This window comes from Poecilia reticulata, chromosome 16 (assembly GCF_904066995.2).
Source record: "Poecilia reticulata chromosome 16, P_reticulata-male-v2, whole genome shotgun sequence".
In the NCBI taxonomy this organism is placed as follows: Eukaryota; Metazoa; Chordata; class Actinopteri; order Cyprinodontiformes; family Poeciliidae; genus Poecilia; species Poecilia reticulata.
The window spans coordinates 19,418,782-19,443,876 of NC_088845.1; the positions used below are offsets into that span (position 1 = coordinate 19,418,782).

General features: G+C 39.5%; 1 protein-coding gene across 5 annotated transcripts in view; it reads left to right on the forward strand.

Annotated features, from left to right (window-relative positions):
* fhod3b (formin homology 2 domain containing 3b) overlaps positions 1-25,095 on the forward strand; it is a 104,008-nt gene that overhangs the window by 73,031 nt on the left and 5,882 nt on the right. Inside the window, exons 6-27 of one of the 5 annotated variants that reach the window (XM_081597631.1) lie at positions 4,577-4,671; positions 5,428-5,539; positions 6,583-6,677; positions 7,565-7,708; positions 7,815-8,062; positions 9,756-9,854; positions 9,980-10,150; positions 11,075-11,134; positions 12,423-12,515; positions 12,636-12,770; positions 13,150-13,200; positions 14,983-15,173; positions 16,177-16,683; positions 16,992-17,872; positions 18,244-18,402; positions 18,903-19,085; positions 19,324-19,443; positions 20,481-20,642; positions 20,720-20,910; positions 21,214-21,406; positions 22,876-22,899; positions 23,273-23,459. In XM_081597631.1, the coding sequence (XP_081453757.1) occupies positions 4,577-4,671; positions 5,428-5,539; positions 6,583-6,677; positions 7,565-7,708; positions 7,815-8,062; positions 9,756-9,854; positions 9,980-10,150; positions 11,075-11,134; positions 12,423-12,515; positions 12,636-12,770; positions 13,150-13,200; positions 14,983-15,173; positions 16,177-16,683; positions 16,992-17,872; positions 18,244-18,402; positions 18,903-19,085; positions 19,324-19,443; positions 20,481-20,642; positions 20,720-20,910; positions 21,214-21,406; positions 22,876-22,899; positions 23,273-23,459 (4,101 nt within the window). The remainder of the gene's footprint in view (positions 1-4,576; positions 4,672-5,427; positions 5,540-6,582; positions 6,678-7,564; positions 7,709-7,814; positions 8,063-9,755; positions 9,855-9,979; positions 10,151-11,074; positions 11,135-12,422; positions 12,516-12,635; positions 12,771-13,149; positions 13,201-14,982; positions 15,174-16,176; positions 16,684-16,991; positions 17,873-18,243; positions 18,403-18,902; positions 19,086-19,323; positions 19,444-20,480; positions 20,643-20,719; positions 20,911-21,213; positions 21,407-22,875; positions 22,900-23,272; positions 23,460-25,095) is intronic. The other 4 variants (XM_008432463.3, XM_081597632.1, XM_081597633.1 and 1 more) reach the window with 4 other exon arrangements.

Sequence of the window (25,095 nt, forward strand, 5' to 3'; positions counted from 1 at the left end):
AAATCAGACCTCAGCCTGGAGGCATTGAAAGCAGTGAGGACAAATGTCAGAAACAAAAGGAAACGTCTCAGCTTTCAACATAATCATCAAATAACGTTTCTTGGCTTTGTTTCTTGACCTTAGATTGTGTGACTGCACACACTAGTTAAAGCTTCTCTACATATACTTTCAGACATTTTGCTGTAGCAAATTTCTGATCTCACTGGTTGGTTTTAGTGACAAGTTTTGATGTGAACGGACTAAAACTTTTACACCCTCAGCCAATTTGCAGTGTTTATCTCTAGTTGGACGTTGCTTACAAAACAAACATACAAATGTACAAAGTTTAAAATGCAAGAACAAATGAGTAAAACCATAAACTTTATTAATACCCATCAAAAACAATAAACATAAAATTAATGTTTGAATTGAGATAAGTCTGGATTCTAATGTCAGTAAACCTCAAATTACTACAACCCAGAATTTCTCTTTCAGATATTTCACTTCTGTAAGCATCTTCTCTATCCCAGTGAGATCAATCTAGTGTCTCTTAGTTTTATTTTTTTGATTTTATTTTTTTTACAAGTCTTAGGGTTAAACTGTAATTTGATCAACTATATAGTATGTTCATGGGTTTTTATTGCTGTATGTGGCTAACAACGGCCCTGAAGGTCAACCAGCACTATTGCCAGTCCCCATGAAGAGGCAAGCCATGAAATATAGCTTAAGAAAACACATGAAGCACTCCAGGCCTGAGAACTGAGACTTTTTCCATATGTTCATTACCACAAGCAACCCTTTTCACAAATTAGTTGTAATAAAGTCTTCTGTTAGTTTCTGACTCTTACTTTGAACATTTAATAAACTTTGTTTAGCTAATGATAAGTAAATAATGCACATTTTAATTTAATCTGTCTTTTACTTCTGCAGAAGTTCTTTTCCTTCTGATTTTAGAAAGATGACCAAACCCAACTATTTCTGAAAACCTTTTTTTTTTTTTTCCAGATCTTATCGTAAAGCAAAAATAACTTCTGAAAATATGGAGTGCTAAAATTAAAAATGTGAGTCCAGCTTCTCACTAAAGCAGAATAAATAAGATAAGGGGCTTTAAGTTGCTTTAGCCTGGATGAAGAACTGGCCTGTAACCAAAAGTCCTGGGAATATGGATGTTGTGCCCTAACAAACCGGCTTGGCTGACCCATTTTATTTAAAATGCAACAGAAACCAAATTCGCAAGTGCAAGCGACACATTTCACTGCTTAGCTGATTCTTTAAAGGTAAACTTTGAGTTTTTTTGTTGGGAATCTACATTTGACTCTGCTCGCTTGAGATGGTCCAGCCTCCCAGACCTCAGTGTGCTTCTCACCTCGGCAGTGGTCATGGAGTTGCCCTTCCTGCACATTCCTGAGGCTGTGGAAGATAATTACTGTGGTTTATGAGAGGGAGAGGCCCAGAAGAAACACTTCCATCAGACCTTGGTTGTTTAAGCTTGGAGTTCTCTCTCAATTCTAGGTCAGTTTATGTTTCCCACAGTTCATAGGTCTGCAGTTACCTTTTGAAGTTTTAAATCAATCAATCAAGAAAGGAAGAAAAAAAATGCTTCTCAATGAGATAAAATGACTGATCAGCAGAGACCAAGCTTCTCATGAAACACTGTCACTGAAGCTGGGTTTCAGTAAAATGTAGCTCATCTTGCATAAAAGCTTGGTTTTTATGTTACAGTAACCATATGATTCCATTAATGCAACTACTATGTGTCACTGAAAGGTACTCCTTAAACTTTCTCACATGTTCACACATATCACAACGACAAACTTCAATGTATCAATAACTCGAAGCGATCTTCTGGGTTTCCTTAGGTAGAAACTTTTTACATTACTTTGAATCATTGAGGACTGAATAGAGTTTCAGTGAGATTCAATGGAGAGATTAGTGAACAAATTATCATCATGACGACTAAGGTTGTGGAAAAGTTTAGAGTATGGTTAGGTTATAAACTGATATCACAACCATTGGATATCCCACGGTGCACTGCTCAACCCACCGTCCGAAAATGAAGAAACAACTACTGACCTACCAGTACATGGCCATCCACATAAAACTTACACTAGAGACTGCAAAACACTTGAGACTAAGTTGGAGGTTCTCCCATGATCCTCTAATTTGGAGGATCGTTAAGACCACGATCTTAAAACACGCAGCCAGAACTACACTGGTTGAGCTCAAAGCTCATTCATAAGCTAGAATGACCCAATCAAAGTCCAAACCTGAATACAATTTAGCTTCCATAGACTTAGGAAATATAAATTCCCAAAAGCTCTTCATCCATTCTGACAGCTGGGGCTATTTTGGAAAAAAAAAAAAAAAGACCGGGCACAAATTTCCATCTTAACACTTGCAGCTGTCATTCCAGTAAGAGGTTGTTCCACAAACTATTAATTCAGGGAGAGTTGAAGGAAAAAGAAACTTTATAGCATAGATCAACTTACACAGAATAACTATTAGATATAGGTTAGTTTGCCAAAGTGTACCAACTCTGTCTGCTGTCTGCACTGGTAACCATTTAGAAAGTGATTAGACAATTTCCTCTCTGTGCTCGTGGATATTATCCTTATAGTGAAGGGCAATCCAGTTTGCTTTAAACCGTTGCAGTGTGATTTCACCATGACTGTTCAACTCATGTGGTTTTTGGAGCTTTACATTAAATTGTACATAAGTGACCTCCAGCAATGAAGGCTTTCATGAAGCAGCACTTTTGACATGTGAGGAAAAAGGTAATGTTTATGTGGGTTCTGTTGTGGTTTCTAACAGTTTGCATATATTTTGCGTCTCACTGAATAAAATCCACACGCGATATATTCGTTCTCGTTTTTCTTTTACTTGGCTTCATGTTTAAGTCAGAAATTCAGCCACTTTCTATCTATTAAATTTTCATTCTTTCTTTCTTTCTTTTTCACTAACGTCTTATGATAACATGTCAGAATGATCTGAAAGGTATTTCATTTTGTGGCTACCAGATAAAGTCTCATCTGTCAGCAGCTTCGTGTAATGGCACTTTTAAAAGCCTCATTAAGGCCACCTCTGTTTTCTCACTCCTGTTTGCTCTGGACATTCCTCAAAAACCACAGAGCACTTCTGCAGATACCTTTTACAGGTGCCTGCAGGAGATAAAAGTCTGCACAGCGATCCTATTGCAGGTATGGATTTTGAAAAGAAACATGCAGGCACAGCTGTTCCTGCATTTGTTTGTCGACGAATCTAGTTTTGTTTTCCCTGCCGCCGACCATGCAGCAGGAATGAACCTTTTCGTTTTCATCCGACACGTTGGGGCGAACTGACCCCTTATTGATAAAAGATGAAATTCTGCGGCCGCTGCTCCAGAGAGCCATCAGCATGCGTAAACACACAGAGATATGGATCCGGGCTCGCTCTCATGCGTGATGTACACACAGCAGCTGCACCTGGGAATTTTGGCTTATCTACAGCAGATACATGATTTTCAAACCCGACACGAGAGATGCAGAGAGAAATGTATCGTAACTGCAGGCTTTTAGCAGGAGGTCTCACGAGAAAGTGTTTTAAACTGCGTAAGAAATGATTGCGTTGTTCTGTTTTTGAGGAACATTAAATATTTATTTTATTTGGTCATTGCCTTTGAGTTGCTATAGATGTTAAACAAAGAACTTCTATATTTTTAATATAGATTTTTTTTTTTTACTGCAACACCCCAATTTTACATTTTGTCAGTTTTTGCAGACATGTCTATGATTTACAGAGAATTTCCATCATGTTTTACCCCAAAACTGTAACTCCAGCCCAAAAACAGGCCTTCTAAAAATGTCACACTTTAAAATACAATCATTTTGCTCTTAAGCCAGTTAATGGATTATTCATGCTGTTTGTTCCTTGCATAGATATTTCTAGCACTGTTGTAAAATATAAACTTTTATCCCAAGCCTCTGCTATGGTTTTAAGTATTTATGTTTTCTTTATTTCTTTAAGCCATTTCTCCAGGGGGAGCATAAAAAAAGCTGATTACAGTTCACAAATACTATTTGAGACAAAGATTACATTTTTTACATGTCTTGTCATCTTGTGAAACTAGTACTGAACAGTTTTGTTCGTAATGACCATCATTAGATTTCTCATTAGATGAGGAAAGAACTTAATGTTGAAAATATTAAAACAATCTCTCAAGACGTCAGCCAGGAAGGTAAAGGATTGTCTTTGAAATAGAAAAATTATAATAAGCACACTGCCAAATAAGCTTCAGGCTTATTTTCCATTGCAGCAAAACAATCTTTCTGCTCCAAGTTAACATTCTGAGGCAAAATGGTGTTTTCACTGCTACTAGAGAAAAGGTATTAGCCTATTTAACTTTGGTCATAAACATTTTGATCTTTTTTCGTCTGAAGTCTGACATTTCCTAGTGAAGCCTCCCACACACTGACAGTATGTAGTCTCAAGTTGATTTACTGATTCTGCAGAGCTTTATATCGCTTTCACATGAAGTGTCAAGTGGAGTCATTCTTTTTAAGGCCTGTACAAACATCTTTTTTTCTAATCTAATCTGTCTTCTGCTCTTGTCTCTCTGTAGCTTTAGGCCAGATAATGCTGTACGTGGATGGGATGAACGGCCTCATATCTCACAATGAAACAGTCCAGTGGCTTTACACCTTGGTTGGATCAAAGGTAAAAACGAATGTAACCATTAGCCCTGTAACGATCTCCACTCCCTTCAGAGATTGTAAACTCTGTAATGTCATCCCAACAGTCTCACCTAGGTAATCTCACTAAATCATGATGTCCAAATGGATTCAATCCTTTCCTGACACTGTGGTGCTTCAGCCCCCTTGTGGCCAAATCGCTTGAGGAACCTTAGATCTTATTTACTACCTATTTTATGTAAATTATGACGGAATACTCAGCTTCTTCTTTGTTGCTTTTAATGAAAATTCCCTATTAGATCCATCATAGAGCCGTTTGTCATATTATCACAGTTGATTCATTGCTATTCTTGTTTTCTTTTCTGTCATTTCTTCCTTTCAGCTTGTTGGAATTAGCAATTACGTTATCCTTTCCTCACTTTTTGATGCTTTAAACTATTCTATAGTATTTATAAATCTCTGTCTTGTTATGCCAAGGCTGATGTTTAAAAGTTTGCCTAATGGTATATATATATATATATATATATTCTCCTCATTGGTGTTGTATCCAAATATTCTTAAATATGTAGTATTTTGTTCACACTGTCAGTTATGAAAACTGACTGTCCAGACAGGAAAGCGCTCAGACAAAACAATAACACAAAGTATTCATGAATGTAGAGGTAATGCTAATTAATGGATATCAACAATGTCTAAAGTTGATTTTAGAGCTATCAATGTATCAATATTGAGCTGCCCTCTTTGAATCCTGTGCCTGCTGTCCACTTTGTACTTTTAATAGTTTCGTCTGGTGGTGAAGACGTCCCTCAAGTTGCTGCTGGTGTTTGTGGAGTACACAGAAAGCAATGCTGCCCTACTAATAAAGGCTGTGAACACTGTGGATACCAAAGGAGGTACGGGACCAGAAAGACTGAAAAAAGCAAGAAAGTGTAGACTGAACCCACTGTCAGACACATATCTATAGTTTATCCTTACATGTTCCTTTCATTTTAGTTTAATTATACAAAAATTCCTTAAAAAAGGGAAACTGATACTGCAGGCTGCTCATAGTCTGAACAGTAGCAGATGTATGATTAAGTAATCAAGTACGGGTCCTGTTCTAAGAGTTTCCTCCAACTGGTATGAAATATAGCAAATAGACAACATGACTGATTTCTTTGAGTGTACTTAGCAGCTTTAGCAGCAGGAACACAATGCATACACATGACAATGATGAGTGAGCCAAAAATCTGTAATAAATCTTAAAGCCCAGTAATACATTGTTTTCTTAAGCTGAAGACATTTGATTGAAGCCCCCCTTGTGTTTTTCTTATGCAGAAAAGCATAATAAAAAAAAGGAATCTAAAGGATTTTACAAGCCATGAAGACGAAGGAGGATTTGTTGCAGCCAAAAAACCTCAAAATCCGAATAATTGCTTTGAAAGAAAAATCTTTAAAAAAATTATATATATTTCAAACTGATGAGAAAAAAACAGCGAAGGTGATTACATCAACTGTTCCTTGTTCAAAAAACTGTAACTAACGTCTTAAGTAAGTTTCTTTAAAAGCTCAACATTGACCGAGCAGCAGGGGCTGGCCTTCTTTGTGGAGGGGTCAGATATCCGTCAGTCTATCCTCCGTGTGAAACCATTGCTACTGACGGTTAGAGGAAGACTGAACATGATTCTCCGAGCTCCGGATGAGAAGAAGTAACCGACCTAAAGGCTGAGCACAATAGAGAAAATGGTCACCGATGCTTTGTCTTTTGACTGAAGCTACAAAATATTTTTTTTAAATTCTTGGTCGGACTTGTCTTTAGACTATTTTTTGCCCTATAACAGACAGATGGATTGGTATAGATTCCCCCCCCCCCCCCCCCCACTATCTTTGTAAATGATGAGATGTTTTTATTTGAGTCTCATCGTGCATTAACCCTTGCATGACATTGGTGGCACAGGTAAAAAACTTTGGTCAAATGTCATGGAAATCCTGGAGGAGAAGGATGGAGTGGATACCGAGCTGCTGGTGTTTGCCATGACGCTCATCAATAAGGTACGTAAATACATCTTTAATTATTATTGGTAAACCATTCATTTTCCTGATATGTTATGTGCTTTGCTATCTCCACCTGGCGATTAATTGTGATCAAATGTTAACATTTACAGGAATGATCAAAATGAGGACAGAGTTTGTGTTTCCTGCAAAGAAGCATTCACTCTGTGATGAGATAAGACTTGTCTGTGCACAACCTCTGTCAGATTACATCAGATGACAAGAATAATGAGGGCTCCTCCATTAGTTTCAACAACCATGACCGTCTGTTTGTTGTTTTTCTCTAGAAATATCTCTGGATTGCGTTTTCTTGTGTTTGAGCAAGAGGAGACGTGGCCATCTTTCAGTCAGCTGATCGGTAGTGTGCAGCAACAGGCGGAAGAAGAGCAGCATTATGCTCCATTTTCTGGCAGCTCATTTATAGGACTTTAAACTCCATCTATTCATTTTCTTACACCCTTATCACATTGTGGTCAGGAGGGGTGCTGGTGCCTCTCTCCAGCTGTCGATGGGCGAGAGGCCCATCGACAGCTGGTGGTCTGTCACCGTGGACAGATCACCAGTCAGGACTTTAAACTGTAGTAGAGACTGTCATTCATATCTCTATGATGAAAGATATTAACTTTTTAAAACCGTTGTTTACTTTGACACCATTAAGATTACCTCAACTGTTAATGTAGACTACTTCAAACAATTTAAGTATCGTTGCTCTTTTCTTATCTGTCAGAAGACTCTTACAGATACAACTACTCCTATTTCAACTTCAGTTCCCAATAAATATGACTAAATAAATTCATAGAAACAAGTCTGACAAAGCAGCAAATATCCCTAACATGTTTATGTCATTTAGCGGTTAGTTTAAAACCGACTGTGTTTGTTTTTCTCAGACTCTGGCAGCCCTTCCGGATCAGGACTCCTACTACGACATGGTGGACTGTCTTGAGGAACAAGGTATTGAAGCGACGGCCCGGAGACACCTGGGCAGAAAGGGCACTGACCTTGATCTTGTTGAACAGTTCAACATCTATGAGGTAAGAAGTCACTCGCTGAAGACAAATACCATACCTGAGCATAGAGGTATCGATTCATCGCCAGTGTTTCGTCACCTTGTTAAACTATAATGCCATTTTGATGCAGACGATTCTTCGCCACGAGGACGGGGACGACGAAGCCCAGCTCCCTCCGTGTGGCAGAAAGGACCGCCGCAGAGCTAGCGTTGGTGGCACCAATGAGAGACGGGGCCTGGAGAGAAGACGGAGCCGGAGACATTCGCTGCAGAATAACAAAGAGCATTCTTCCAGCTCGGCATCTCCAAGCAACTCTTTCTCCCATTCCAGTAGTTTCCTTCCCTTTGGTGGCCACCGAGTTGAGGACATCAGCGAAAGGTGAGGCAAAAGGAGCAGAAGAAGGGGAAAGGTGAACAATATTCCAGAACGATATTGGTACACTTTTCAGATTTATAGGTCCAGTCTTGAGCAGATGCATTTTCTCCAGCAAGAGATTATAATTTAAAGAATGAAATAGGAGCCTCCTGCTACAAAAGTAAGATTATATTAATATCCTACATGTCAGAGCCTCTCTTCTGCTGCGGATGGCAGCAGGAACCATATATAAACTCACGATATAAGCTATCTACGCTCTGCTTTATGTCAAATTTACTTCAGAGAGACTGGTCTGACCTTAACTACACAACCCCGCGTGTTTTCATATCAAGCGAACCTTTATTACTAAAAGCACTCAGAATTCAGAACTGATTCGACTTTTTTTTTCTTTTACTGGACCGTGCAGTAAAAAGAAACCACTTTGATTTTGACGGTCTGTCTCATTAAGGTACAATGTTAAAGCAATTCAAAGCAGAATACCAACCCGTGTTCTCGACTGCACTCAGGTCTTCAGGTTTGCTAAATTCAATCCAGCAGGCCATTCGATACCAGCCTATCCTCTTCCACCCTACCACAGGAAATTCAAGCTCCCTTTGAAGAGCACAATTTTCCATATTGTTAATGAAGTCCAGACAACCAGGAGGGATCCAAACAGCAAACTGGAGGAAGAGTTATGTGTGATGATCCCACACTGTCAAATAAACCAGACAAGACATTGTCTACTGCTCCATCTCTGGTTATTTAATCAAACCTAATCATTTGATTTTGTCAAAGTGTATATCTTTATTCCATCAGTTTAGTTTTTTTTTTGTTTTTGTTTTTTTTATAAAAGTGGGTCTCAAATGTATACTCACCCCTGAAGGGCAGATTTTTACGAGATAAACAGATTTGTCCTTTGCAATTTTATTTTCACCTTTTATATAACATACTGTTTGTCATATAAAATTCAGCTGGAACAAAACAGTAAATGGAATAAATGTATCACTGTTGGATTAAATAGCAAATTAAAGTTAATTGGCTATATTTACTTTTTCTCTCGTTAGGCTGTAAATCAGACTAACTGCTTCCCGTTTTAGGTTAAGAATGGTTATCAACAAAATGTATTTATTCATTTTTTCTGCTTTGTTTTATTTTAAAGCTGTCTTTAAATTCAAAAGTTTACATTTATTTCCTCAGTATTGTGTAATATTTCCTTGTACACAACACAGCAGGACTTTTTAGATACCTTGTACCTAACTATCTAACATGGTACAGACGGAAAAACATTTGAAGCGGGTCTTATCTTAGATTCACTGTTTGCGTCACAGAATCCCTGCATTTTAACTTTTAGTGTCTATACTTTTGAGGGATAATGTACGTTACTTAATTTGTATTCACATGTACCCTGAGTTGTTGCATATAAAAAAAATCCATTGCTTGTTTTTTTTTTTTGTTTTTTGTTTTTTTATGTCATCCCACTAATTTTCTCAATCTGCTAACATCTTCCATTGCTTGTTGCTTTTCTGTACTAATGCCTATTGGCGCTTTTTGTCTGACAAGCATGTTTTGTGTGTCTCATTTCTGTGCGTTGTCTCCCCCCCTGGGCAAACCATCTGCGGTTTCGCATTGTCTCCTTCCAAATTTCCACTCCCCGCCTCCTGCCCACCGACATCCTCCCTTTCATCCATTCATCCCTCGGCCCCTCCTCTGACCACAGAGAAGAGGAAGAGGAAGAAGAGGAGGATGAGGATGAGGAGGCCGAGGCAGATGATGAAAGCCAACCAGACACTGAACCCTCTAGACAGGGCTCTCACAGGTATTTGAGGCCAGCCAAGCAGGAAGCAATTGCCTCTTTTTTTCTTCTTCTTTTAGCATCTTCCCTGTCTGATTGCCTCACTCCTTCTATTTGGACTCCTGCTTTCTTGTATTTTGTCCTCCTAGTGTGGCTCCAGAGGTAGCAGACACTCCTAACATGTGTTTGAACTTAAAGTGTATGACCAACCTCCTCCTTAAAGCCAGTGACCCTGAAGGGCAGAGAGACTTTCTCAGCATCAAGACCAGGACAGCCTCTCCTGTGTCCGTTGCACCTAAAAAGAGGACCTTTAGTCCTTGGTGTGTTCCTTTCTGCCACCGTTTTCTTGTCTGGTGCTATAGTTGAAAAGACAGGCTTTGCACATGCTCAGTAGTAGTCAGACTGGAACCATTTTCATGTACCTTCGTTCATTGAGTTATACCAGACTCAAGGTGTCGTTTAGATTTGATGAGGGACTTGCATTACAACTGGCTCATTACTCACTGTGAAGCACATCACCACTAAAGCCTGTATTTCTCCCAGTGAAACTTCAGAAAGCATAAAAGCACAACTAATGACACTATCATTTAAAATCTGCCCTCATTATTACACAGTTTAGCACTTCAATGCCAGATCAGTTACACTGAATATATATTGTGTTAGCTCCCCAGTTTCTGACACTTGCCAGTGAAAACGTTGAACCCATTTAGGTTCACTTGCATGCAACAGGACAACAGACATCTAGATATTTTCTTTCCTGTGGTCTGTTAGTAAAATTGATGATCTCAGCCATAGTCAACTTAAAAGCAAGTCTTTCAGCCTATTTGATGCATTAGTATCAGTTAAAGCAAGTCCAGGGAAAATTTGTTGAATTTGACCACTGATCTACTCGTTGGTGTAATACCAGTCAAAGTAGATTTTGTACTTTCTTAGCATATCCCAGGTTACACTGCAGCTGATATTATTCCCAAATATAAAACATATTATAGACAATACACTTAAATTTAGAGTGATAGATGGTAACTTTATAGTACTGTAATTATGTGCTGTACTTTTTTTGCTTTCTAAGAAGCTCATTGATTCAATCTACAGACAAAGATGTGTTCTTCCTGTCTGCTTTGTTTTCTTGTGGCCATTAAACTCTATATGATTCATCTGCTCTCTAACTAACTTGACTGGATGGCTAACAGTTGATCTTTCTCCTCTCTGACTTACTTTATCTTTTCTCTTGCTTCCATCTTCAGTCTGACAGATACTCCTCCTTCTTCAACTTACTCAGCTAGAAAGCCCTGGTGGGCTGAGAGGTAAGATCAGGAATCGGCAGATCAGGCGTAACAGGGATATATGGAAATGCTGCCGCTAATTTCTCAAGTTTGAAACCTGCAACACTAAACAATGTGACTAAACAACTACTCTGTAAACTACAATATCATTCAAAGCTTAATTGATTTCATTCATTAGATTCATAAAGCAAAAGTCAAGAGTAATCTTGATCATCATGACTCATGAAAACCCAGAATTCAATTTTCAGAAATTTTAATACATAAAAGCATTTAAATGATTTTTTTTTTTTCCATTACAAAAATGTCGACCTCCTGTAAAGTTTGTCCATGTATTCTAAATGTACTTTTTAATTTGACAAAACTCCTTTTGGATGAACCGCTGCATTATTTTAATCTGCCATCAGCCTGTTGAGGTGTAACAAAAGCCCAAGTTGCTTTAATTGTTTCTTTCAGTTTGTCTGCATCGTTGGGTCTTGTGTGTCTTTTTTTTTCCTGTCTTGACACTACTGAGCTCACTGATACCATGGCTATTAAAGTGGGTATTGGTATTTTTTTGACAGTGTTGGCAGGTGCCTCAGTCCTCATTGGCAATTAAATCCATAAAGCTTGTCAGCATAGAAAAAAACATTAAGAGCCTTAAAATTTCCTGGTTGACAACTGCACTGACTTTGGACTTGATAAAACTCAGTAGACCAACAACAACAACAACTGATACGGTTCCTCAAATCATCACTCACTGAGGAAATTTTAATCTGAACCTCAAGCAACTTGGGTTTTGTGCCTCTCTGCTTCTTTCTCCATGTCAGAGGGTCTTAATTTCATTTTCATGAAATGAAAAACTTTGGACCACTGAACAACTGTCCAGTTATTTTAATCCCCAGCCCACCCCTGAAACTCAGGAGCCTGGATACAAGGGAAGCCAAAGCTGAAGCTCATATCCAGGATAAGTCAAGATAAGTCTCGGTGGGGTGGCTCTTCAAGCGCTCCAGTCACAGCTCATGCCTTAAAAATTTCAGCCTAACAGTTGAATAGGCAACGTTTCAAATTTCTGGAAACTGAGTTTAGTCTACTATGCAGTAAGCCATAATCCTCAAAACTAACAGAAGACACAATTTGAAATATGTCAGTCTGTGAGTGCCTAATTTAAGACAGGAGCTTCACCTTTTGAATTAAATTACTGAACATTATTTCTAAACTGTCCAGAAATCTTGGTTTTGTATCATGTCACTGATGTTTCTTTTAATTATTATTTTGGTAAAAGATAGGAAAGACAAACAACATTGAGTTGTTTCTTCTTCTTCCTTTCCAGAAAAAGTTGCAACGGTAGACATCCAACTCCAACATCGCCCATCCATCAACTCAGTAACTCAACGCCCTCCGCACTTGACTCCAAGTCCGACAGGTGAACACGTCAACGCGCTTTGTAGCTTCAGTGAAATTAGATGTCACTTGATAAAAGGAACACTCATCGCTACATCTTTATTAATGCCTTCACATATTTGTTCCTTTTCTTTACAAGCAGGACTGCTATCGGGAGCTTGCTGACATCTTCATACAGGCAACATCAAGAATCTCTGGCTGCAGAGAGAGAGAAGAGACGTCTGGAAAGAGAGGAGCGTCTGCAGAGGATCGAAAGAGAAGAGAGAAATCGATTCAAGTTAGTCTCGCCTTGCCTGTTAGATAAACCCCAGCATGGCTCCATCTTGAAGAGCATGCACTGTTTCCTTGCAACCGGCAGCTAGGTCTTACAGGTGGCTCTTGTCTTAGCTCAGCTGATGTGCTCATAAATCTCTCCTGAGACTGGGAGGAGCTGAGTTTTATTTATGAGGATAATTGCACTCTGAAACATGACAGGAGGACTCTGCAAACACATATGTTATCTGTACATGTCACATCCTAGCCTTTTGTAAAGTCATATTCCAAATCTTTAACATCATAGCAGTCTAAGACTTCAGGATTCATGCTGAGTAATATATACGTCATTCAAGTGCTTAATTTGCGTTTTGTGAAGTTTGGTTGCTTTTTTTTTGTCTCAGTCGTGATCATGTGGAAAAGAGGGAAGAAACGAGACAAGTCAGAGAGGAAAGGTGAGTTCATCTTGTTTCTGTTTCAAATGGATCCGTGTTTTTGTTTCCCTGTGTTACTATCCTGTTCTCAACTCCGTGAACTTCGACATGCAGCTCGAATATTTGAAAGAAAGCCTAGAAAGAAACTCGGCATTAGCGAGTAGTTGCCAAAAATTCCTCACGGCGGTTTAAAAAAAAAGGTGGATGTAATTTGTCATCATTCAGGTCTTTGATTAATGGGATTATGGCTCCATTTTTCCATAATTTTCCTGGAATGAGATGGGGTAAATGGCTAATATTTACAGATACGATCAATGTTATGTAAGGCTGTCATACTTCCAAAAATGTAATTCTTTCAATGGCTGGATGTGTTTAATGCAATAGTTCCCTGGAAAACATTTCACTCTGAAATAAATAACTGGACTAAATGACACCAAATTTATTTATGCAGTTAAAAGATACCAGTTTTTGCATTGCGACTAGCAAAAATACTACAACATTTTCAACATTTTTTCAATATATTTCATTTTGATTTTATGTCTTTTGGTTTGTGTCTTTCTATATAAAGTAATTATTGCCTAATGTTTTCAAAATAGCAAAATACCATTAATGACCACAGCATGATTCTACCACCACCGTCTTCCATTGCAGGGTTCAGGATTATGCATATTGTTGTCTGCATATAGGCCAGAATGTTTTTAGTTTCATCTGTCCAGGATCTCCTTTCAAATGTTTACTGTATCCTCCACTGGACTTGTGCCAAACTGTGAAGAAGGTTTCTTTTATAACTTCCTTTCAAAAATAGCTCTCTTCTTTAAATCTTGTGTATTTGCATACGGACAAATGTGAAGCATGAACAATACTGAACACTATAATATTCGTAGCCTTTGATCATTTCCAGTGTACATTCGGAAATGGCTCTTTGAGAACATGTAAACAGTTTAAAAGTCAATAAAAAATCGTGGCAAGATAAAGTATTATACATAACACAAATCTAAAATTAACTTAAAACAGACCACAATGAAGCAAGAACCAGCATGTGCTGCCTGTTACCTGCGACTACAAGTATCGGTTTTCTTAAATCTTTGCAGAGTGTCCAAACACTAGTAGTTCTGTCAAAAGACTTCCCCACCTCAGCTATAGATCCATGAAGCTCCTGCAGAATTACCATCCGCCTCTGGATTGATTCTCTTTGTCTTGGCAGAGGTCCATTTGTACCATATTGTTTTTCAGCTGATGGATTGAAAAGTTGTCTTTGACAAGTTCAAATCTTGGGATATTGTTTTGTAATCTAACCCAACTTTAAACCTACGGACTGCTTTCTCCCTAAACTGTCTGCTGTGTTTCTTGGTCTTCCTGATGCTATTGGTTCACTGCTGCTCGCTAATAATCCTCTGTTTCCTTCATAGAACTGTTCTCTTCATGCTTAGATTAAATTACAAATGGGATGACTCTATTTACTAATTGGGTCACTTCTGAGGACAATTTAATTTTGATGTATTGCAGTGACGGGAACTGAAGACAAATATTGACCACACACTTCTTAGATCTTGGTTTTGTGAAAATATCTTGAAAACCATGCAGCACATTCCTTCAACTTCACAGTTTTGCATTACTTTGTTTTGAGAACTCACAAAGCGTCCAAATAAATTACATGTGACCAGTGGAATCTGAAAAGGGTTCATTTGCAAGGGCGAACTCTAATGGACCTGCACACACACTGAATAAATGGCACATGAGTTATACAATTGAAATCAGATTGCTGTATGCAGAGACGGATGAAGTCTTCATTTTGTTTCGAAGGTACAAAGCAGTGGAGAGGCTGGCTGCAGAGGAGTTTGATCGGGAGCGCCCTCGAGTGCCGACAAGAGGACGAACAGAAATCACGCTGTGTCTGAGTCCAACTCCAACCAACCGCTCAGTCTCCCGCTGCTCCACAGCATCACCGTCTATCTCACAGGAAAAGACGGTCACTGCTGCAGAGCAGATATCGGGTAAAAAAATGTTTTGTTTTGTTTGTTTTTTTTACTGTTGGTGCTCAAGAGTTGGTGGGGAATGACCAAATCTTGCTTTCTTACCTGGACTCTTTCCAGCGTAACCTCTTGACATTGTGGTCAAATCACTGAGTTTTCACCCTAACCTCCCCAGTAAGCTGTTCTGTGGAAGGCGTTTGGCGTGTTCATGTGAACAGCTGTACTTTTCAGAAAACTGTGAAGCAGGCACTTCCTTCTTGGTTAAACAAGATTGCATTTGTGCTAAATTTGCATCACTCTGAACAGTGTTTCTGCAGGTACCAGTTTATTGACAGTTTGGGTGAGATGGTCTGAAGATTCAAACAGGAAAATTCAAATACCAAACACGCTTGCAAAAATTTATAAAGCAACTTAGTGTTAAACTTCTTCTAAAAGTTAGTTGATATCAACCTTATTCTAAGACTCCAGGCTTGTGGTTGGAAACTAACCAGTTTACATGAACTACACCAAATGTGCCAACAGGAGTGGTCAAACATCCGGTCAGAATGATGCCAGAAACTTGTTCATGTCTATAAAAAGTGTGCATCTTCTCTACAACTTACTAAGATGTTATTGGGAGTTTACGCTTACATTTGACTCTCTGTTTAAAATGTGGAGTCATTGGGGTTTAAGAAAATCAAAAATAAGTTCAGTTTTGGGTCCCTAATTATTGTTTCTCTGATTCTTTTAGTCTGTATGTTACACAGTCATGCTACCTTGAACAAAAATGGGTTCAAATGCATCAATAAAAAGGTCATACCACAGATGAGCATGGGTTGCGTTCTGACTGGCATTGCATCGGCTTTTGGAGATAAAAACTGAAGGATATAATGTGATATTCCAAAGAAAGTTTGAAAAAAAAAAGATCTGAAAACAGTTTCATTTAGCAGCTTCTGGCTCAAAATGACCATTTGTCCAGATTGTCACAAATCATGAATAAAAAGGTTAGTACTTGAGCTAATTATACATTCTGATTTCTTCCCAGGAACAGAAAACATATCAAGTCGAAACCTCATCCCACAGATTAGAACCAAGAGTCCAGCACCTGAACCACCAGCATCAGACTCGGCCCAAACAGCAAATAACAAAACTGAGACAAAGACGTGTGCAGATGCAGGGATTTTTGCTACGATACAGAGTGGCAAGAATGGCGCAGCGCAGCTTGATGAGAGAGAGAAATCGGGAAAAAAGGAGGAAGAGAAACAAGAGCAGGAGATTCTTACAGGACGGGAGCGGATTGTTGATGAGGTTGGAGCAGAGACAGATGGACCAGAGGTTGGAGAGCAGGATGTTAGTGTGGAGGTGGAGTTAGAGGAGAAATTACAGCCTGCAGATGGAGAGGTGGAGGACAGCGTGATGCTGAGCGAGAAAGAGAGACAGAACGAGGAAGTGAATGAAAAAGACAACTGCTCTGCATCCAGCATCTCTTCCACAAGCAGCACTCTGGAGAGGGAGGAGCGAGAGCAGAAGCTAACTAAAGACGCTGACTCAGGTAGCGAACCTGGACTTACTCCTCTGTACTGTGACTTCGTAGGTTTGTGTTTGCGCCAGTCTCGTTTTACACTAAATAATATTTTATATGCTATTTTGGTAACTCTTAAAGGCATTTGGTCTTTTGAAAAATTAAAAATTAAACCTTGTAACCTTTAGTACTTAGTTTTTTGGTCTATCACATACAATCTCTGTGGAACACATACATTTGTAATATTGATTTGACAAACTATAAAAAAGACCATGGGGTATGAATATTTTTTTATGTTGCTGTAATTAACAACAGTATATTTGTTTTCCAATCAACAGGCCAATGGACTCATTGTTTAAAGGATGCGGATGCGAATGACCAATGCAAGAAGATTCTCAACAACAAGCGCTTCATGCTGGACATGCTCTACGCCCAGAAAGCCGCCTCAGAGGATGACGGGGACGTCGGAGGATCAGAGAAGGAACGATGTGAATGTGAAAAGGAAACGAACGAGAGTGACCCTGTGGCCAGTTTGGCCAGCCGGATCTCCACACTGGAGGCGAATAGGCAGGCGAGAGAGGACTGCGTAAAAAAATTAGAGGTGGGCAATTTGGACAACCACGGCAACGTCAGGGCGGTGGCGGAGAGATTTGGGGACTTAGTCAAGGGTCTGACGTGTGCGCTGGAGATGGAGGCTCCTAAAGAGCAACAGCAGGCAGACAAATCGTCCGGCTCAGCCCCGAAGAAAGAGTCAGATCACATCTGGGATCAGCTGATGGCGTCCCCCAGGGAGCTGCGCATCAAAGAAATGGACTTCACAGATCTCAGAGAGGAGGATGACATGGACATTTTGGATTTGGAGGGCGTAGTCAACTCACCTTCTCCACCGTTCTGTTCTGCCCTCCCACCACCTCCGCCTTTGTTCGGATGTCCACCACCTCCTCCCATCCCGGGCAGGATGATGCCTCCACCGCCTCCGTTTATGGCTCCCATACCGCCGCCCTCTCCTCAGCTGGGTCGAGGGGACGCCCCTCTCTTCCAGAAGAAGAAGAAGACCATCCGTCTCTTCTGGAACGAGGTGCGTCCTGTGGACTGGCAGAGCAAGAATCACAAGTTCTGTAAGGAGTCCCTGTGGTCCAAACTGGAGCCGGTTAAACTGGACACGTCTAAACTGGAGCAGCTGTTTGAGACCAAATCCAAGGAGTTGTCAGTGACAAAGGTATGCTTTTCAAATAATTTAAATTACTCACCAACGTCATGCAATTTAAAATGCCACAGTGATGCTACGTCGGATTAAAATCTGGTGGGTTTCCTCTTTGGGAACTAAATTAGCAATATTGCGGAAAATAATTGTTGGTTGTTTTGCATAACAATAAACCAGATTAAACCCTGTATTTGGACATTGTAATGGAGAGTTGCGAAATAATTGGTCATTAAAAATTACTACAAGACTGACAGCACAAATCGTTAATGAAGCTATGATAGATAATTAGAACTAAATTAATAGAAATTGATCATTTGTAAAGAGCAGTAGGGGATTTTACAAGCAGTCGACTCACACTGTTTTCTTCTTCTCTTTGCATCTCCCAGAAAGCATCGGTTGAAGGCAAACGACAAGAAATCATTGTCCTGGACTCGAAGCGCAGCAACGCCATAAATATCGGGTTAACTGTCTTGCCCCCTCCTCGCACAATCAAGACAGCTATTCTCAACTTTGATGAGTATGCACTAAACAAGGAAGGCATTGAGGTAAGCTTTAATTAGCTGCATCAAAACTTACATGCATTCTGAATGTAGTGTCAGTGGGTTTCAAACTGTGAATGGGTCCCATTAAGAATAACTGTCAAGCTTTCTGTTGTAATATTTCACATTGTTATCTTTTTAATATATTTAAAAAGAGAAATGATAAAAAAGGTTATTTTTAGGTCATCTCATCAACAAAATGTAGAGAATCTGCTCCAGTTTACAGTCGCAGGTAACAGAGACCTCATACTTTTGGTATTACATAACCTGAGTTCATTTGTAGGAGACAGGAAGATTCATCTCCATCTTTTTTTTTTCCCCTCTGGAGGTATTTGCAGTAAGAAAACAAAAGCAGGGGCAAAAGTTCAGTGGGAAAGCAGGAAACGGCTTTAAGAAATATCAGAATCAATGTTTTCCACCGACTCCTCTGACATGTCATGCCAAGATTTCATCCAGACAGACAAGAGACAAATTTTGCATAAGTTTGAACGTCTCCTCTGCACTAGAAAATCCTCACGATGATCCCCACAGAGGAGGAGAAGCAGAGGATCCAGGAGGCTCAGCTGATGAACCCTGACGTTCCTCTGGGCAGCGCCGAGCAGTTCCTGCTCACCCTCTCCTCCATCACGGAGCTGTCAGCGCGCCTGCAGCTGTGGGCCTTCAAGATGGACTACGAGCTTATTGAGAAGGTCGGACACATTCCTGCTCCCCCTAATCCGGGGCAGATGAAACAGGCATTCAGCTGAACAAATTTAGGTTTTTCTCTCTAAGACACGCGGCATTTTTCTGTCGCAACCTGGATGATATGCAGGTTTCCTTTGCGTCCTCCTTTGTTTCTTTCTTTGTTTCTTTCTTTCTTTCTTTCTGTATGTTAGCGCTGTAAGTTCTTTTCGTACTCTCGTGAATTTATTTTTCCTGCATTTTTAGGAAGTGGCAGAGCCATTGCAGGACCTAAAGGAAGGAATGGACCAACTTGAGAAAAACAAGACCCTCAGATACATCCTCACCACCCTGCTGGCCATTGGGAACTTCCTCAATGGCTCAAACGTAAGGAAAACAATCCAAGGAATGCTTCTGATAATACTAGTGTTTCTCTAGTCGTCCTTCTGTATACTCAATTTCAGTTAACATTCCTACCATATACTTTCAGTCAAACCCATTATTTTGGGATTAATAACTCTGGAGTGTGTGTGTGTGTGCGTGTGTGTGCGTGGGTGTGCGTGAGTGCGTGTGTGTGCGTGTGTGTGTGTGTGTGTGCGTGCGTGCGTGTGCGTGCGTGCGTGTGTGTGCGTGTGTGGGGGTGTGTGTGTGCGTGGGTGTGTGTGTGTGTTTGTGCGTGTGCGCGCACGTGCATGTGCGTGCGTGTGTGTGTCTGTGCGTGTGCGCGCACGTGGATGCGCGTGTGTGTGCGTGTGTGTGTGTGTGTGTGAATGAGTTCACTGCCTGACTGAAGCAGCTTCTGTTGAGTCTGGCTCCATCTGCTGAGAAGGAAGAAGGGGAGGGAGAGTTGTGTAATTTGTTTATTTATTTATTCTTTTTTTTTTTTTTTTTTTTGAAGTTCATGTTCATCTGGGTTGCCTGTGTGTGAACTCTGTGGGTTTTTTTCCCCTCTCACTTTGTCACAAAGTGAGATTTTTCTTTGTTCCTGTGAGCCCACCTGCGCCTCTGTGGGAGTACTTTGCATGTGTGAGCCTCTGGGATCACTGAAGGCAAACATCCAAAAAGGGGAAACATAAGTCATCAACATCAAAACGAGAAGTTTCCCGTAAATAATGGCTGCATTTATACTTTTGCAGTAAGCCATTTAAAGCTGGCTGCAGAACAAGGGAAATCCTGTTGGTATTATGTCTTTCGTGATGCATTCTGGACCCGTTTTTGCTTTGTTGTGTAGAGAGAACAAACACTCGGGCCTTAAGCAGATCGCGGTTTTTGATACTAACAATCTAATTAATCTACATATCTCCAAACGGCCCCCATTTTTCTAGCTGTGCCGGATGGGAAATTCACTTCCATCTGGTGCTCGACTTCACCAAACTAATTCCAGCCACATTCTCAGTGTTATTTGTGTCTTTATGGGTCTGTAGGCCAAAGGCTTTGAGCTGAGTTATTTGGAAAAAGTCCCGGAGGTGAAGGACACGGTTCACAAGCAGTCACTGTTACACCACGCCTGCGCCATTGTGGTGGAAAAGTTTCCAGACAGCACCGACCTCTACTCTGAAATAGGAGCCATCACCCGCTTGACGAAGGTTAAAAACTCATTATGTTCTCTAATATCTGTCATATCCACTAAAACGACTCCTCAACAGTTTTTTTTTTTCCTCAGGTGGATTTTGACCAGCTTCAAGACAATTTGGTCCAGATGGAGCGCAGGTGCAAAGCATCATGGGATCACCTAAAAGTCATCGCTAAACATGAAATGAAACCCGCGTTGAAGCAGAAAATGTCAGACTTCCTTAAAGACTGCGCAGAGAGAATTATAATTCTGAAAATAGTGCATCGCAGAATAATCAACAGGTATGCCTGAATACTGAAGATCGTATTTTATTCCACTTTTAATTATAAATTAATAATACCATGCATATTTTTCAGACTTTCTTACATGTAAAAATGTGAAAAGGTTTTCAACTGTCAGTGAAAATGTGTTCATAGTTACGATGATTACTGATTAATGATTAATGCTCTCATTTTCCACCCACTTCACATTTATGAGATATTTTGTGTCGGTCTTTCACATAACATACCAATAAAACGCATCAAAGTTTGTGTTGTAATACCACCCAATTAATGGACATCTATGTCATCCACGCAAATCTGCAGGTTCCACGCTTTTCTGTTGTTCCTGGGGCATCCTATCTACGCCGTACGAGAGGTTAGCATACATCGCTTCAGCAAGATCCTGAGTGAGTTCGCCCTGGAGTACCGCACAACGAGAGAGCGCGTGCTGCAACAGAAACAGAAGAGGGCCAACCACAGAGAAAGAAACAAGACCAGGGGGAAAATGATAACAGACGTAAGCGTTGTTCATTGCTCCATCGCCCTTCTTGTTTCGTATGTGCTTCCTCAGTGCCATGAAACGGTGTTAACAAGCCATTTTCAGTGGTTTTATCTGCAATCTTGTGAAATCTGGCTTGTTTTCTGGCCGAAGGGCTGCTTTGTATTCCCAAAGACGTCATCGCAGCTTTCTCCGTGCTCACACTGTATGAGTTACTGTAACAACAATCAGGGAGTCGTGTGGAATGGATCTCATTCTGTAGCCGCTTCAGGCTGACAACGGGCCAGCGCAAACGCCTCGCTGTGCGATTCAAATCTCGGAGACCCCAGAGAGTCGGCTGTTAATGGAGGGGGCTGAAGAAAAGGGACCCTTTTCTTTGAAAAGGACACCTAATTTAATCACGGTGTGAAAATTCAAACCTGTGTCTCTCCCTCAAGGAGAAATAACTAGGGGCCACACCTCAGCCACATTCCTAAAGATCTTCCATCATATGTGCCCCTCTGTTACACAAACTTTTCTGTTTTGGCTGAAAATCTATTTGTGAAATCTTATGCAATGAAAGATGTTAAAATCGCCCGGAGTGCCAGGATTTTAAATGTGAAAAAAATCTGAACAGTTAAAATTCTGATCAAGATCATCTGGGCTAACGTTGTATATTTTTGTTTCTCTGTATTCGTCCCAACAATACATCAACCGTATACTTTAAAATCTAGCTTTTGCTCTCCTAAATGGATTCTAGTTTTCTTTTGGGCAATTCAGAGTTAGATTAGATTTGTTTTGTTTTGTTTTTTTGTTGTTTTAATGATTAAAATACCTAAGAGAGAATAAAAGGCCCTCTGGTTCTTTATTAGAGGAACCATATATGAATGCAAAAGAACTGTAAATCCTCTGAGCTCGGCATACTTAAACTACTTGTCAGTGCAATGCTCCTTAGAACTGTTGTAAACGGCATAACGGAGAGGTATCTGTTCAGATGTGCTGAAGGCCTAGTGTTGGAAAGAACAGGAACTTCTTAAAGAGACAGAGGCCCAATTTCAAGGCATCAAATGATGAAGTATAATTTGTTTTAAGTCGTTGTGTACAACATTTTTATAAAAAACTGAATGTAACATAATTACTTAATTGTGCTTAAAAAATTGCATTATGTGCCATTTTATAGCGTAGATTTTATAGCGTAGATTTTATAGCGTAGATTTTATAGCGTAAAATACGCTATAAAATGCACAATATTGCCCCTTTGTGATCTACTTTTGTAATATACTACAGTATATAAGGTACTAGTACTAAATAGTAGTTGCACCATTTGATGTTGGGTTTTACATCACATTGACTGCAGACACATTCCTCATACCAAATCTACAATAAAGCATTTAACATAAAAGCAAATACATTTTTTTTGGCAGAATATTTTGATTATTCTAATTACATGTTTACAGAACGACGTAATTAGTATTACGAATACTTATTTTGCTTTTTATTTTCATTAGAGTGAGGATGACGATGACAGTGAGGTAGGAATGTACTTACAGTATGTATGTATCTGTGTATCTGTTTGGACTAACATTTAACAGCTACATTTTTAAATAACAGTTTTACTTAAAGGGTCTACACAAGTCATGAGTTGTTTGTAAGACTAAGAGGGACTAACTTTGACAAAGCATGAATAAGAAACATGATGCCGAGTGAATCTAATCTAACCGTTACTTTTACTTAATGGTGGAAAAGTACAGAATCCAAAAGCATGCTGAAAGAAACAGTTATGAAATCAAAACATTGAAAAGATTATTGTGTGCCTTTGAAATAACTAACTCCTATTTCAGTCTGGGAAAAGCTATGAAAAGAGGCACGTTTAAAGTTTTCACCTCTTTCCTTAAACCCTTGCAGAGCGGTAAATTTGGAGGGGCCTCCTCAGACGCACAGGAGAGTCAGTCTCGGGGGATCCAGGGTGCTGACGATGCAGTGGAACATGAAAACATGAAGGCCATGTTGAAAACTGGTCTGACGGATGCAGAGAGCAGCACATCCACGGTGCCCGGCCTAAGGAATCGTACCAGAGGAGGCAGCCTCAGAGGTCAGTCAGAAAGCAGCGTGACTTTATAACTCATAAATGTGTGCTTTTATGAAACCATCAATGGCACAGGGACACAGATTATAAGCTTAACCTCGTCGTGCAATCTCATCAGTTCTGAGTTACGATGAATGATTTTCTGAACATCATCAAATGTTTATCGTCCAAGTAGTTCAAACATTTTCCCTTTTGATTATCCTCTGGTCACATAACTTGTTGAGTAAAGAAGAAAAATCAAGCTAAATGTTCAAAATTGTGTAATATTGACATCATGATTAATCTTCTATTTTGTGTTTTTTCTAAGCCTGTGTTTATTTTCTAAGGTATCCAGTCTATGGTTTGTGTTCAGATCCCTAAAAGTTCAAAGAAAAAAAGTTAAATGTGCAAAAGTAAATAAATAAATAAATAACATAACATTGTGCTGAACAGTAACATGCATGTCACTCCCACAAGATCTAGGTTTGTTACCATAAAAAAAATCAATACACAGATCAATCCAATCTACTGCAATTTGCTTTGTTTCTGCACTGGATTCACAAAGCTCATTACATTAAGCAGTTTACATCTATTTTTGCATTAAGTCACAATTATTCCCTCCTCGGCCATAAACATTCAGTAAGAGAAATTATTGACAAAAATATCAGTCAAACCTCACACATAGACCGAATGATTTTTATTGTTTTTTTAACAACCCTGAGCTGCTTTTAATTAAGCAAATCCATCAGCCCACCACGATATGTTTGCCTCTTTTTCATTTGCTACTTTGGTAGGGAGTATTTTTGATACATATCTAAATAAATAGGTCAAGACTTTAAGAAAGCTATGTTTGCTTCTATTGTAGTTTACTCAAAAACATGCAAATTTAGAAAATCTTTCCCAAAGTGCACTCAAAAAACCTCATTCAAATCTGGTCAAACTGCCTCAGTTCAGAGAGACGCTGTTTAAAGAGGTTATTTAAGGAGCAGATCTTCCTTTTCATTGGGAAGCAAACTTAGCTTTTTCCCCTGTTGAGCTTCCGCAAATGTCATTGTGAACACGTGATTTAAAGATTTAGCCATCTCATTCGTGAAACTTGCAATCCCCTAACTCAGTGTTTTTCAACCTTTTTTGAGCCAAGGTACACTGTTTTAATTGAAAAAATCCCGAGGCACACCACCAACTAAAAATGGAAATAAAGATACTCTGTAGCCGCCTATATATATAGTCATTCTTATCAAAGTCTCTTGAATAGGAATCAAATAAACACAAAAATTTATTATCACATTTTACATTTATTTCAAATTGCACTTAACATATCCACTTCAAAAATACACCTGAACAGCCACAACACGGTGGTGTTAAATTTAAAGAAGTTGTAGAAAACGTCAAAGTGTTTTACAAACTAATCCATAAGCATCTTATAGCCAGAATACAGAAAATAATTCTTATTCTGAAAGAAGCAATAATATTTGGGAAACATTTCACTTCATATTCACTGTTACAATATGAAGAGTGCATGTACAAAATGTCAATATCTGTATATTTTACCCACCTGGTGTGAAACCTGTGCATGTTTGGATGAAAACAGATCTGATTTCCTGGCAGAAATTGAAGAAAGACAAAGCTCTTCCTCAACATCTCAGTCTCTCTCGGTTTTTAG